Source organism: Thermoascus crustaceus (assembly GCF_041956765.1).
Source record: "Thermoascus crustaceus strain CBS 181.67 unplaced genomic scaffold VTN00scaffold_2, whole genome shotgun sequence".
Lineage (NCBI taxonomy): Eukaryota > Fungi > Ascomycota > Eurotiomycetes > Eurotiales > Thermoascaceae > Thermoascus > Thermoascus crustaceus.
In genome coordinates this window covers 2,280,376-2,295,480 of record NW_027192528.1, presented here as the reverse complement: position 1 = coordinate 2,295,480, position 15,105 = coordinate 2,280,376, and the positions used below count along the sequence as shown (strand labels likewise).

General features: G+C 48.4%; 6 protein-coding genes across 6 annotated transcripts; 4 read left to right on the top strand and 2 right to left on the bottom strand.

The window, feature by feature from the left end:
* Positions 1–711: 711 nt before the first annotated feature.
* Positions 712–1,593, top strand: VTN00DRAFT_4358 (uncharacterized protein; the record flags this gene model as incomplete). Its single annotated transcript, XM_069430777.1, has 2 exons — positions 712–1,309; positions 1,418–1,593. The coding sequence occupies 2 exons, from the start codon at positions 712–714 to the stop codon at positions 1,591–1,593; spliced, it is 774 nt and encodes a 257-aa protein (XP_069289879.1).
* Positions 1,594–2,432: 839 nt separating this feature from the next.
* Positions 2,433–2,828, bottom strand: VTN00DRAFT_4357 (uncharacterized protein; the record flags this gene model as incomplete). Its single annotated transcript, XM_069430776.1, has 2 exons — positions 2,433–2,583; positions 2,635–2,828. 2 exons carry the CDS (start codon positions 2,826–2,828, stop codon positions 2,433–2,435), a joined length of 345 nt encoding a protein of 114 aa, XP_069289878.1.
* Positions 2,829–6,765: 3,937 nt separating this feature from the next.
* VTN00DRAFT_4356 (uncharacterized protein) lies at positions 6,766–7,362 on the top strand (the record flags this gene model as incomplete). Its single annotated transcript, XM_069430775.1, has 1 exon — positions 6,766–7,362. One exon carries the CDS (start codon positions 6,766–6,768, stop codon positions 7,360–7,362), a length of 597 nt encoding a protein of 198 aa, XP_069289877.1.
* Positions 7,363–8,354: 992 nt separating this feature from the next.
* On the top strand, positions 8,355–9,541 carry VTN00DRAFT_4355 (uncharacterized protein; the record flags this gene model as incomplete). The annotated part of the gene is made up of 4 exons (XM_069430774.1): positions 8,355–8,982; positions 9,044–9,258; positions 9,349–9,441; positions 9,503–9,541. 4 exons carry the CDS (start codon positions 8,355–8,357, stop codon positions 9,539–9,541), a joined length of 975 nt encoding a protein of 324 aa, XP_069289876.1.
* Positions 9,542–10,357: 816 nt separating this feature from the next.
* VTN00DRAFT_4354 (uncharacterized protein) lies at positions 10,358–11,994 on the top strand (the record flags this gene model as incomplete). Its single annotated transcript, XM_069430773.1, has 6 exons — positions 10,358–10,396; positions 10,464–10,596; positions 10,653–10,779; positions 10,832–11,433; positions 11,490–11,925; positions 11,982–11,994. The coding sequence occupies 6 exons, from the start codon at positions 10,358–10,360 to the stop codon at positions 11,992–11,994; spliced, it is 1,350 nt and encodes a 449-aa protein (XP_069289875.1).
* A 619-nt stretch (positions 11,995–12,613) lies between these two features.
* On the bottom strand, positions 12,614–14,802 carry VTN00DRAFT_4353 (uncharacterized protein; the record flags this gene model as incomplete). The annotated part of the gene is made up of 6 exons (XM_069430772.1): positions 12,614–13,212; positions 13,271–13,548; positions 13,610–13,831; positions 13,897–14,460; positions 14,537–14,614; positions 14,672–14,802. The coding sequence occupies 6 exons, from the start codon at positions 14,800–14,802 to the stop codon at positions 12,614–12,616; spliced, it is 1,872 nt and encodes a 623-aa protein (XP_069289874.1).
* Positions 14,803–15,105: the final 303 nt, after the last annotated feature.

The following is a 15,105-nucleotide window of genomic DNA, read 5'->3' as shown; positions in this document are numbered from 1 at the left end:
CTCAACGCCAATCGAACGTTACGCCGTCAGCTCCATCGATGTCTTTCTTCATGTCTACTGTCATACTCTTTTTGGTTTCGGTCTGAGGCCATAGCTGACAAGCTTGCAAAAAGTAACAAAGACTAAGTACCGGTGTCCCTCTTCCCGTTGATCTCTATCTCCTAGTCTAGAACTAGCCAACCGGGCATGGATTTCCTCCCCAGATGACTTATCGGCGTTGAAAAATAATCTGACCGCCAGAATAATGCGGCAGGTCGTTCGTGGTAATATCGATCGTGTTGGCGGTGGACAAGCTGGATAGTACAGAAAAACGTGCGCCGGGTCCAGACATGCTGGATCCAAGGTTCTTCCCGTCTCACTCAATATTGCGTGCTTTTGCCGCTCTGGTTGCTCACCTTCGTCTCTGATGCCGTTTTAAGCGGCGATGGGGACGGATTTCAGCCTTTTCGCCTTCAAGGCGTTTTTTCTCTTTTTCCTTTCTGACTCTTGTCTGCGCTTCATCTGTCTTTCTTTCTGTTGAGTCACTCTCTTTCTTACTCGCGTTTCTATTCACGAAAGCATTCGAGCACGACGTGTTCTAGATCTAGTTTCTAGATTGAAGAATTCCGTTTCTTATCGTTCACTGGTGCATCCCAAGGGCTATTGCCTTCTCTGCCTTACTCCTTTGTCAATCTTTCATTTGACGGCAATTCCGTTCTGAAGAATAGAGACATGGCTGCTGGGGTGAAGACCTTGCTCCCCTCGCAGCCGGCCCCAGCATCAACCGTGAAGGAAAAGATCACGCCTGCAACAAAACCACCTACTCTGCTGCACCACAGCCTGGTGACCACTGACTACGATGCGCTCAAATTCCATGCCGCTGCATCCCAGCAGCTACAAATCGGTCAAACCCACCATGACCATTCCGCAGGACCAAAGGGAGGAGATGACCTTCTCATCGTGTCACCCTACAACGACCCACCACATCTCCTCGATCTGAAGACCCTCGACACGCCCAACCAGCTGCTGGCAAAGGCATTGACCATCTTCAAGCCCATCCGGGACGACTACGCCACCGCTCCGTACACGGAGTCGTTCAATTGGCAGGCCGTCGTCGACTTGCTGCGCGATCTCGCCAAGGCAGAAGGGTACCAGTGGCAAAAGCAGAACTTCTACGTCGTGGTGTTCCGATCGCGTCTGCTCCCCGACATCGACATGCAGTTGCTGCATGATCTCGATGTGCATTCGCACCGGGAGGCGACCGCCAGCGGTGGGCTGCTGAAGTACTGGTTCGGCACGAAGGATGAGAATCATCAGAATCTTGCGACTTGTATGTCTGGTCCTTTTGCAACCATTTTTCCCTGAGGCAAAAAATTCTAAAAGAATTTTTCTCTTTTTCCCTGCGACATTATTGGCTAACCTGACCATTGTGCGACAGGCGTCTGGCGGAGCAGGACCGATGCACGACTGGGAGGGACGGGACCATGGCACCAGCGCGCCAGGAGTGCGGCCCGGGACCTGTACGAGCGAATAGTCTTCACCACGCTGAAACTGGTCATCGACGACGGAGCCACGGCGTGGGAGATCAGTGACTGGACGGAAGCGGACGATTAACCGAACCGAACTCGCCACCGAGGGAGAGCTTCCATGGAAGCTCTGTCATCTTATTAAATTTTCCGCATCTTACGAGTTAACTATGTACTCATGAGCGATATTCTTCTCTTTTTCATCGGCATCAGCGGGCTCTTTATGCTGCATTTCAGGCGTTTTGTTTTTAGGGCGAATAGATACCTGAGACATTTATGCATCTGATATTTTTTTATGCGGGCATAGATATTTAACTACTAGATAAATGCATTGCATATGTACAGTACAATATTTAGGCGGCTACTTTGTGCATGGGGCTCACAATACTATGATAAATCAGAAATGGACTCCATATTCGAATTATGTATATAAGCAAGTTAACAGGTAGCGCAGCATCGACAATTATGACTCTAGTCCAGGTCAAGGAACCTTTGATCATGGCTTATGAGACGCAGGGACATCATTACAGGTAGGTATGTATATACTATGCAACAATTGTTGGACAAATGACATGGAGATAATGAGTACACCCAACGTTGATTCGGTGCGGAACTACGGGAAGAAGGGCACTGTGGTAGACCTTCTATATCTATCTTCTGGGAGTTTGTTAGAAGCGAGAAGGACCATCTGCAGATTCTTAACGAGTTTCGATTTCTCTTGGTGATAAAGTCGTGCTGCTGGGTTCCGAATCTCTGTGTTGAGTGTCTTTTTGGCGCTCGTTTGCTTGCAGATTACCTGGATGGACGCTATGGGGGCAGAGCAGGTCTTCTTTCTTTGGGCCGACATGTCTGAAATAGAGAGGGGTTGAAGAGGCTGAAGAGAGTGAAGAAAAGAAGAGATGGGATGTCTGCAAGACATGACAGAACTTACCTATTAAACTCCGTCATTGTCATTACGAACCGGTGTCCATGGATCAAGAACGTGCCGTATCCGGACAGAGGAGAAATGTCTGAGGAGATGAAAGAATACGTGGGTGATTGTGATCCAGGCAAGTGTTCACATCCGTTATCTCTATTGCTAAAGGGAAGTTAGAAGTAAGAAATTTCCGACTACTCTATAGATACCTACCCACTCATGCTCAGCACCCACAGACTGCCAGACCAGATGATCGGTCCCATCCGCAGCCTCCTTCTATCTAGGTACTTATCAGGGTTCGACAACCTCGTGAACTCTACGACGACCTGGTCTACCGTCTGGAAGATGAACTCTGGCCGTGCTGATCTGCTATGGCTGTCTTCCTGGTTCATTTTAGTTCCGCACATACTGTACTACGATGAAGGAATAAGTTTTGCACCCGTCGTAGACTCAAAATCCATCTCCATGTCCGACGACTTCGGCATGCCAGAGTCTATAACAGAGCCATCATGATCTTCAAGTTCGATGAATCAAACTCGTCCCGTGGCCTTGACGTATGGCGACTTGAAAAGTATGAATGGAGCCCGTCTTGTGGCATTCATGGATGTTGAATATAGGTACCTCTGGATGAGAATAGTATTGGTAGTGTCGATCTCGAGGTCCCGGGTCGGTACAAGACGGCGGATATAAAGGTGGCTTAGTGAGAAGAACAGCCTTGTCGGGCTGACAGCTAAGCACTACGTGTGGGGGTAGCAGCGGCGGGAAATTGCTACATCTTAGGCCTATAGAAGTAGCGAACATCTCACCTGCACATCAAAGTGCATCCTACAGTCCAAAAAATGTCAACATGGATCCCTTATCGGCGATTGGAGCGGCGGGCTCGATACTCGTATTATCGATGTGGTCTCGAAGAGCATCAAGACGTTGATGGACTTACAGTCCCGATACAAACGAGTCGGGATGAAACTCAGACTTATGATTGGGCAGCTGTCTACCTTGAAAGCGGCCCTGAATCAGATTAACGGCTTGATGGAGACCAGGCTTTATGGCTTCATGCAGAATGAACAGCTCGTTACAGATCTCGCGATTTCTCTGGATTGCTGCGAAGCAGTCATATCTGTCCTCGACGATCAGCTATGCGCGTTCCAGAGAAGCGAGTCTGCCGACCTGGATCCATAAAGCAAGACCCAATTTCTATGGGGAGAAAGCGATATGACGGATTATCAGAACTTTTTGAATAATCAGATTAATGCTTTGAATCTCCTTCTTACGGCCATTCAGTGGTGGGTTCCTAGCAGCCCGGGCAGATATCGGCACGAATGCACTCGCACACAAGAACTCAGTCAATCTGTGATAGAGCAAAGCGAGTTGCTGCAAAAGACAGAGAGTCGCCATCTTATCAACTTAGTCAAAGACGATACATCGTCGTTGCTGTTGCTGAGAGATACGGAGTCTTGCTATACCTATCGCAGCGTCGCAGTTGAAAACCTCGATTCGATAGACACGACATTCACATTCGATCCGGACCTCTTCGGCTCAAGACCCTACCGTGCTGCAACAAAACATAATATGATACAGGCCCTTCAGCGCAGTGACGGCTTGGGCCGACAACCTAGTATCCCTTCATCTGCTGCAGCTGCAGATCATTGTCAGACCTTGGTCGAGACAGAAGCGGAGGAAGATAACCGGCACGAGACAGGGGAAAGGTCAAGGGACGAGCCCACTATTTATAATGCGACTGCAGGCACAAAGCTGGCTGAAAAACATGACTCCGAGAAAACTGGTAAAAACATTGAACGCGACCCAGCCACTACACCAGCTAACCCCCGCACACTCAGAACGAAACAAGTCCCAAGGAGGAACAAAATCTTTTCTTCCTCTAAGAACTCTAGATTGTCCTTGAGGCTTATACCTCAACTACCCCGCCAGCAGACTTCATCTCTTATATCGGAGGAAGATACGAAAGCGGCCCTCAGGCTGTCTGGAAGTACTAATTTGGGGACTTCCCAGAGTGGCAAGTCCACAGCCATCAAGTCTATCAAGCTGGTTACCGATTTATACAATGAAGAGAATCGAATAAAATACAAGATTTCCATCTTAAGGCATGTCACTATGCAAATGGAACTTATCTGGAAAGCAGAGAAAGAGCTTCTCAGATAGGAATGTGGATCTGCTCCGGAAACGGATAGTCTTGAGCACCAGGTTTAGAGAATGGTTCAGACCATGAAGAATTCCCAGTTTGAGTCTATTGACGACTGGATGGCAGATCTTACTTTAGCCATCAAAACAGTGTGGGAAAGCCTGAATGCATGCAAGGCACTAGAAGCAGTAAGAGTAAATGATCTGGTAACGTAATTCACCAACGAGCGAGCGTCACCAACGAGCGAGCGGTGGTCTGAGCCGCCGAGCAAGCCACCCCCCTATTCAACCACATCATCTACTACTACATCAAATTTCATCAAATATGCCACCAAAGACTGCTGAATTAAAGGCGCAAATAGAAGGCCGTATGCTGCTTGCAATTAAAGCAGTTAAAGAGGGTCAAATCTCTTCTGCAAAAGCAGCGGCTGACACTTATGATGTCTTATATTCTACCCTAAAACACCGCATTTGTGGGCGTACAGCTCGCCTGGATACCTCAGCAAATAATCAAAGGCTTACCAAGCTGGAGGAATCTTCACTAAAGCAATGGATCCTTGATATGGATGAGTGAGGCCTGCCGCCATCTCATGATACTGTGCGCAAAATGGCAACTATATTGCTATCTGATTGCAAAGGTTAATTGGTCCAAATTGGGTGACCCGGTTTATCAAGCGGCATAGTGATATTGCCTCTAAATATAATCGCAAGTACGATTATCAACGGGCTTAATGTGAGGATCCAGAGATTGTCAAGAATTGGTTCAATCTTGTTCAGAATACTATAGCAAAATATGGTATTCTTGAACAGGATATCTACAATTATGATGAAACAGGCTTTCAAATGGGTGTGGCATCAACAGCCAAAGTTATTACTGGATCTTATCATGCCACAAGCCGTGTACGAGCTATACAGCCTGGGAATTGTGAATGGGTGACAGCCATTGAATCAATCATGCCATGGGCTGGGCCCTACCCCCTTTGATTATCTTCGCTGGCAAGGTTCACCAATCTCCATGGTATCAGGATCTGCCTCAGGACTGGACAATAGGCCTAAGTGAGAATGGAATGGACCAATGATGAGCTGGGATTGCTTTGGCTAAAAGAGGTCTTTGAAAAGCATACAGTTTGGCGGACTATAGGCAAATATCGCCTTCTTATTCTGGATGGGCATGGCAGCCATGCCACAGCAGATTTTGACTTCTTCTGCAAGAATCATGAAATTATTCCTCTCTATATGCCACCACATTCTTCCCATCACCTGCAACCTCTTGATGTCTCTTGCTTTGCTCCCCTAAAGAAGGCCTATGGGCAGGGGGTTCAAAAAAGCATGCAGCTTGGCATTAATCATATTGACAAGCAAGGCTTCTTATCACTATATCAATCTTTGTGAAAAGCACTTTCAGAAGCCAATATAAAGAGTGGATTTGTGGCAACAGGCCTAGTGCCATTCAATCCACAGCGTGCGCTGGATATGCTTGATATTCAGGCTAAAGAGATTACACCACCTTCTTCTTCTCATGGGCTCTGGACTGCAAAGACTCCTCATTCTACTGCAGAGGTGCAAAAGCAGATGCAACTTATCAAGGGGCTTATTGACCGGCATTCTCAAAGCCCCCCTAATCAAGCAATTGGGCAGCTTGTGAAGGCATGCAAATCTACTATGCATGAAGTTCTCATGCTACGGCAGCAGATGAAAGAGCTTCAAGCTGCCAATAAGCATCAAAGGCGAAAGAGAGAAGCCCCTAGATCCTTTATTGCTTCAGGGGGGATCCTAACAGGTGCTCAAGGCCAGCAGCTTATTCAAGAAGCTGATCAAGCAGTAGGGGAGGTGCAGGAGCCAAAAAAGCGTGCACCGCCGCGGTGCAGTAACTGCCATAAGATTGGACATACTAGGACTGGATGCCCTAGTAAATAGCTTCAGATTTCATGTATATAGGTGCTTTTTTTATAGAATTTTTAATATAATATAGGCGTTGCGGCATTCAGGGCAGATATTCGGGGGCGGCTCGCTCGGAGCCGCTCGCTCGTTGGTGACGCTCGCTCGTTGGTGACGCTCGCTCGTTGGTGACGCTCGCTCGTTGGTGACGCTCGCTCGTTGGTGGATTACGTTAGATGAGGCTGAATAGTAAGCAAACAGCTATCAAGATTGATTGAGAAGCTGACAACACATTACTGACGATCGTGATGTAGCTTCTTCGGCGCAATGAGCCGCATTACGGAACTGAGTTACCTACCAAGCGACCAGGATATTTTATGGTGTTATGTGAAAACCTCAGGAATCTCCAAGTCAAAATATACCATTGGGGCCACTACACTCAGCTTCCTCGATCCCGGCGGTCGTCGTTCAGAGAGGAAGAAGTGGATCCGTATGTTCCGCCATCCTGAGATATCCGTGATGCTCTTCTTCGTGGATGCGGGGTCCTACGACGAAATACTCTGCGAAGCCCCCACTTTCAATCGCATGGAGGATGGTTTCCTCGTATTTGATGCAGTCTGTAATCTAAGATTGGTGGCAGACGCTAGGATTATCGTGTTCCTCCACAAAATTGATAAGCTCGAACCCAAACTGGCCAGCATTCCGTTTCGGGACGGCGATCGCTATAAAGGTGATCCGCATAGCGTGGAGGATGTCAAGGCATATCTTCGTGACAGAGTGTTGAGTATAGCCAAGAGATCGAGACCAGGATCAGATATTGAGGTGCACTTTACCAGCATAAACGACGCACAAGGCCTTGGGAAGCTCGCTTTGGATTCATCTTTGGCACATGCTCGACCGGACGATCGTCGAAACTTATCTTAAATCTAGATGTGCAGCTCCAGAGCATTTCGATGAGAAATATGCCCTCTCGATGCAATACAGACACTTTCACTTTTTTGGAACTGGGAAAAGATACAGGTTACCTCTATAGGGTGGAATTAGACATGGTCATGAATAAACCACAAGCTTTACGATCCTAAGGTGGTCTTCCTGTTGTTGTTTGTCCGCTTTTATAATTATCTTGACCGCATCTGCTTAATGGAAGAATCCTCTGAGACCTGGAGTAACATATTTTTGGACGCAATTGGGAGCATCCAAGATAACAGATGGGGCTTAATTAGGAAAGCAGAGACATGTATTCAACGGTTTATTTTGAGAGATCATACCATGTACATTTGAAAATGTGTTTGCATTGGCTTTTAACTGGGCCTTTTAGTCATATATTCCCTTTCATGGTCTATTCATCATATTATTCATGATTACTGCGTATAAAGCTTCTATTTTCAGCATCCGGCTCCCACATGTCTACATGTGATCTGCAAACTGCTGCCCATTCAGGCACGGAGAAGACGCGGGGAAATTCACCCGATGATGCATCGGCCGACTTTCCCCACGTGCGCTCAAACAGGAAATGTTCCCCGCCCTTTCACATACCAATGTGCTACTGAAAGGGAAATTCCCGCCAGGGGCGATGCGCGAAGCATGAATTGCGGCCAGTATTTCGATCGGGAAAAGTTACTCGATGGATAATGTCTCCAGATTTCATACCAGAAAGGGCGTCCAATAGCTCCATTCCACGCGGACTGCGTTACGAAAAGGAATGATTCCAGATCATGGAAGGTGCGGGGTAAGTTGTGATAATAACGTATAGATGCGGCTTCTCAAGATATAAAGGCACGAAACAGTGTGGAATATCGAAGCTGGTTGAAGAACTAGAGACAGCTGTTATATACTTCATTGCAACACGCCGTTGACCAACACAATTCCCAGTCGAGAAACGGGAAACACGCATTTGATCTAAACGGGCAGCAAAGATGGTGGGAATAGTGACAGAACGCCTGGCAGTCGCAGACGCACCTCTACAACCTGAAGACATTGTGCTCCTGCGACCATCTGACCCTACCCTTCCCCTCGAGGAGCTCCGGAAGCGATACGACGAAGATGGCTACCTGTTCCTCAAACACCTCCTACCACGAGAGGATGTCCTCAAGGCACGAGAACAGTACTTCAACTTCCTATCTCCCACCGGAGTTCTAAAAGAAGGCACCAAGGCCGTCGAAGGCGTCTTCAACCCGAACAAGACGGCCGATGACTTTCCCGGAATCGGCGCCGGTGCTGTTGGGATGAATGGCCGGCCCGGTGATGAGAGCGCCGCTCAGTTCGTGGACTTGGCGCTCGAGGCGCATTACGAGGAGTGGTATGCGGAAGATTTCTGCAAGCACCCGGTCCTGCTGGACTTCATTGCCAAGTTCACCGGCTGGGAGGATAACACGATGGCGCTCCGTCGGACCCTCTTGAGGAATAACATCCCCGGCACCAAGCCTATCGGGGTTCACTATGATCAGATCTTCCTCAGACATGGTGATCCGACTAGTGTAACTGCATGGGTGCCCATTGGAGATATCAAACTTAACGGTGGAGGTTTGATTTATCTGGAGAACGGTTCGTACTCTGCCGCTGTGGAAGAAACATACCAACACCTGACACGTTGCTTATGATATAGGTGACTCCGTCGGCCAGGAGATCGAACAAGAATTTACCAGGAAGGCCAAGGAAGCAGGTCTCACCGACGAGGAGGCAAAGAACGCATTCAATAGTAACATGATGGCCACGGGATTCCTCTCAGAAAGGCCTGCAGAGTTCGCGAGACAGTACAATCGACGTTGGCTTGTATCGGAGTACGAGGCCGGCGATGTGGTCTTGCATAAGGCCCATGCGGTATGTAGTGCATCTATCCAGCTTGATGATAATATCAGTTATTTTATATCCTGTTTCAGTGTTAGTATTAACATCTCTTGATATGGATAGATCCACGCTTCAACGATCAACAACGATCCTGGCAACGTGATCCGTCTTGCGACTGACTTGCGGTTCTGTGACTCTTCGAAGCCGTATGATAAGGTTTGTCTCTTCCGGCAGTTATTCTACTGTCATCCTATTTTAACACTAACTTATGTCGCAGAGATGGATGAAATTCTATGAGATCGGGGACGGTGTGTGAGATGTTCCTTTCATATAAGTTCTTCACTAATAGGAAGTCAATGATTTCAATCTGAAAATTTGCGAGGTTTGTTTTGAATGAGACTTTTCGTAGAAGCAGGATTTTTTCTACACTGTTTCGAGCTTTTATGTACTACCTACTTCCATCGGAAGTAGCACCGCGAGACATGCAAGCCAGCAAGTTCTAGGCACAAACATAACTCGTTGTCCACTAGTCCAATTATATGTTTGTATTGTATTGAATATACAAACTTTGTAAGTTCTCATCTTGGAAGTGATACTGTTGTAACCACCCCCAGGAATCTTTGCAGCCAGGAAAGTTGGCTTTTTCTGTCTTGATAGATGACCTTTGGTTGGGCGTGCATGGCCAGTTGCGGTCTGTCCATTTAGTCATCAAATCTCTCCATGCACAGAACGCTCGTTATTATTCCAGCGGAAATGCAGCGGGACCTCGGCAGTTGAGCATACCGTCTGTCCCTGACAAACAGCTTAGAAAGACGCGTTTGGCGGTTCACACGTGGGGCTTTCCAGCTTCGTCCCTGGATAGGGTCTTGCCCTAACCACTTCGGTAGGTGGGGTTGCCGAAGACCGCTGGCTACGTGGGCCGGCGGCTTTCTCAGGCGCCGCGTCCCCTCCTCCTCCCCGGCCATAAAGGTTCTCTCCCTTACTCCCGACTCTCCCTCTCTCCCCTCCATCACCCCTCGCTCTCCATCTCTTACTCCTGTCAGTCCCCTCCTCTGCTCCAATCGATCTCCTGCTGTCTCTTACTGACGCCTCTCCAGATAATTTCTCTCTCAATCCAGTCCATACCGCCAACATGAGCGCACCAGCCACCAACTTCAAGGTCGCAGACATCGTACGTTTTATCTTCAGGTCCCTGATAGCAGAGAGATGATAATCGTTGACTACTTGCCTTCATACAGTCCCTGGCTGCCTTCGGGCGCCGCGAGATCGAGCTGGCTGAGATTGAGATGCCCGGTCTCATGGCCATCCGCCGCAAGTACGCTGCGGACCAGCCCCTGAAGGGTGCTCGTATTGCCGGTTGCCTTCACATGAGTAAGTGCTCTGCATGTCGGATCTGACCAGAATTCTTCTCTGACAGTCTTATGCAGCCATCCAGACCGCTGTCCTGATCGAGACCCTGGTGGCTCTTGGTGCGGAGGTCACCTGGTCCAGCTGCAACATCTTCTCTACCCAGGACCACGCTGCTGCAGCTATTGCTGCCGCCGGTATCCCTGTGTAAGCTTCATCGCTTCTCCAAGTCGTAATTATATCTGACAATTCGTTCCAGGTTTGCCTGGAAGGGCGAGACTGAGGAGGAGTACCTCTGGTGTATCGAGCAGCAGCTTCACGCCTTCAAGGACGGCAAGAAGCTGAACCTCATCCTCGACGATGGTGGTGACCTCACCTCTCTCGTCCACAATAAGTACCCTGAGATGCTGAAGGACTGCTACGGTATCTCTGAGGAGACCACCACCGGTGTCCACCACCTCTACCGTATGATGAAGGAGGGCAAGCTGCTTGTCCCTGCCATCAACGTCAACGACTCTGTCACCAAGTCCAAGTTCGACAACCTGTACGGCTGCAGAGAATCCCTCATCGACGGTATCAAGCGTGCCACCGATGTCATGATTGCTGGCAAGATTGCCGTTGTTGCTGGATTCGGTGACGTTGGCAAGGGATGCGCCCAGGCCCTGCACAGCATGGGTGCTCGCGTCCTTGTCACTGAGATTGACCCCATCAACGCTCTCCAGGCTGCTGTCTCCGGCTACCAGGTGGTCACCATGGAGGAGGCTGCTCCTCTTGGCCAGATCTTCGTCACCACCACTGGCTGCCGTGACATCCTCGTTGCCAAGCACTTCGAGGTCATGAAGAACGATGCCATCGTTTGCAGTAAGTTCAACATCCACCACTTATTAGAGAGGTGCCTGTTTAGCTGACGACACTAGACATTGGCCACTTCGACATTGAGATTGACGTTGCCTGGCTCAAGGCTAATGCCAAGTCTGTCCAGAACATCAAGCCCCAGGTTGACCGTTATCTGATGCCCAACGGCCGCCACATCATCCTCCTTGCTGAGGGTCGTCTCGTTAACCTTGGCTGTGCTACTGGCCACTCTTCCTTCGTCATGTCCTGCTCCTTCTCCAACCAGGTCCTGGCTCAGATCTCCCTCTTCAAGGCCGAGGACGCGGAATTCGGCAAGAAGTACGTCGAGTTCGGCACCAACGGCAAGAAGCCTGTTGGCGTCTACGTCCTGCCCAAGATCCTCGACGAGCAGGTCGCCGCTCTGCACCTTGAGCACGTCAACGCCAAGTTGACCAAGCTCACCCCTGCTCAGGCTGAGTACATTGGTGTCCCCATTGAGGGTCCTTACAAGAGCGACATGTGCGTATTCCGTTTCTTCATGCCATCGTTTTGTCAGATTGCTAACATCTTTCCAGCTACCGCTACTAAGCTCATCAGAAAAAATTCCCTGGCATCTTATTGATGCGCCATGACTGTTAGACTTTTTTCAACATGAGACTACGATGTTATGAATAATGGGTTCTTTATCAACTACATAGAACTCGAAGTATTTGTCCTTCAACGGCAAAGAGAAAAGTGGCATTCTGGGGTTTTCGGCGGTCCTTGATTTGGTATTCTAGGCGTGGGTGAATCTAATTGTATTGTTTCTGCCTTCAACAGTGCACTCGGTGAGATGGATGCATGTATCTGTACTCTCGACCGTGTTAGATCGAGCAGGTGCTTGACATATTGGGCTCTGACCCAGCCGGAGTTTCCCGGCCTCTTAACGGTTAAACGGAGGCACTGTCTTGTCAGTTAATGACTTGAGATTGGGAACATAGAGAAGATACCAAATTTAGCCTGTATAACAGTATCCTCATGGATCATAAACTAGTAGACAAACAGCTTACCAGCGCGTGTACTCGACTGTGAACATGGCACGTGCACTCTTATCTTTTGACTGGAATGTTATGATAATGGTCTAGCAATTGGTGGAACCACTTCATATAGCGTCCTAATGTGGATTTCACCAGAACGCAGTTCCTATCCTGTATCTTTCCATACCCTACTATTCAAACTGCCAGTCTTGCAAAAGTCCTTGCCAAAAGTTCTCATCAATATTCAGGAATGGATCTCCACCAGTGGGATCATAAGACCTAATCCAAACGTCATCAAGGGGCTGGTCCTGCATCTGCGAGGTATTCTTCTCCTCTTCAGCTCGTAGCACCTCCAAAAGTACTTCTCTTGCCTTCTTTAGCCTCAAGATGCCGGCGGATAAGAAGTCTTTATGTTCCGCAGGACGAGATTGAATGTTAGAATCCCTGGCCAGATATAACTTTTCGATTATTCGAGTCAGCACACTAGGAAGGTTGATCCTATTTCGGATATGCTTCAAGTCCCAGCCATTCCTCTCAAGAAACGAATGTCTTCGCAGCAGGACTAGGGCGTTGCATAGATGAAGCCATGTTGCTACGGGGAGATGTAGGTACACTTCCGTTGGAATGGAGAAAAACTGCTCCAGAAGCGCCATTGTCGACTCGAGGCAGGAATACAAAGTTTCCAAGAGTTGTAATGGATGATCCCCGTAGCCTGGAGAAGAAGAAACGTCGTAAAGACCTATCTCATAGAGCGCTGCCTCCGTGCAGTGATAGTGCATCATCAAATAATCTGTTATATGTAAGGGCAGTGTTAATGAATCGATATGCTTTCATTGAGGCAGACTTACGCTTCTGTTCAATATCTTCCTTCCAGGAGCATTTAAGCGACTCCAGGTCCTTCTGTATTGATTTAATATACATCCCCATAGGGGCCCTCAGCGTGCGTAATTCAGTCCCATCGGCCGGAAGAGTCTGTCGTATTATATTCATGATCTTTTGCAACTGTACAAGTCGGACCAAATAGACATCGGTCGGACACTCATTAGAATCGATCAGCAATTGGCAGCATTCGTCCACATACGGAGTATGCCGCAAAACGTCGGGTCGCCTGAACATCGAAGAAATCCTGTTCTGCATCGTCAGTCGACAGCATAAGAAACACGCGTAATTTTGGTAGCGGAATATACATTGAACTGATGTAGAAGCAGCCTAGAAAAGCTCTTCTTTCTTCCAAAGATCCGGACACCGCATTGGGTTTGTGTCCATATATGAATCTCATAGCGTCCGATACCGTCTTAGGTTTTTCAGATATATTCGGTGGCCTGTTCAGGTCCAAATCAATCACCAAGTCTATTGCGAGTTGGAGAAGGCTGGTAATCTGTCCGCATGCGTAATAGAAGACTTGATACCTGTCGGGCAGATTGTTAGATAATTTGGTATAGTAGCCGAAGAGAAGAGTGCAGCGCATCCATACCATGACATGTAGACCAGAAGGCCCTGAAGGAGATCGAGATTTTTCTCGCCTTCGATAAGCAGGCGACGGCTTAAATACTCTATTATTTCCTTTCCGAGAGCAGTCTGCTGGCTCACGTCCTTATATGAAGCGGCCATAATGACGGTTCTGAAAAGGAACGGCTTATTTCGTTTGAGATCTTGCGCAGATATCCCTTTATCGATTACAACAAAGGGGAAGTGTCCAGCCATGTGCGTTCTGAAGATATCCAAGTAACTATCCTCGTCTGAAAGTAGGGATATGTGGTTTGAAGCAGGAGCTTTCTGCGCTGGGCGCTTTTCCACCACGATTGGCGGCGTAATGCCAGTCTCTGTGGCTTCCTCGGAAGAGAAGCATAGTGCCGGAGATCTGCTAGCATGCGACGTGTTAGAGACCGATACAGGGACCGATGATATCTGTGCTGGTGAATCTGATGGTGGAGCAGAATGTATGGTGCTGGTCTGACTGTCTGACAACTCCACCGTTTGGGACGATGTAAGGAGAGTTACAAGGTTGTCTAATTTTTGCTCCAGCACAGCAACTCGCCTGTGGATCGACCGCCTATTAGTTTAAAAGCCTCCATGGAAACGAGTAAGGTTATTAGGACTAAGACTAGGCGTACGTTCTCCTTGGCGACTTTCGTCGTCGTCTTGTTGCCGACTGGGGTTGCCCAATACATTCCCTTTTGAGACGGTGACATCTAGATCGGATCAACAAGAGCTCTCGCAGCTACAATCTGATACTTCATCAACAGTACCTTTCACATTTCGTGCGATCGATTTCTGATGGGATGCATTTTGCCTTGGCGGTCGCACAGGTCCGACATGCGCGTGGGCCGCGCTGGCGGGTGACACGAGGGGTACCGGGGTCAACTCTCAACGCATCCATCGCCTCTGACACGGAAAAGGATTGTTGAAGCCTAGCAGACGTTGGTTAAGACGGACACGGGTCTTAATATGATACCGTTTCCCACGTTGCGATGCTAAGGGCTCTTATAAATCGCAGGCCTCGGGCGGGACGGAGACGGAGTTAAAATCTCATTCCGTCTCCGTTATTTGCTGCCTAATCTGGTACTAGAATTATACTACTACCTATGCCACATGTACTGACTTATGCTTATGATATAGAACGTACTACAGCAGTATTAAGTGTATATCTAAGCATTTCCTCTATCGCATATATGGGTGTATA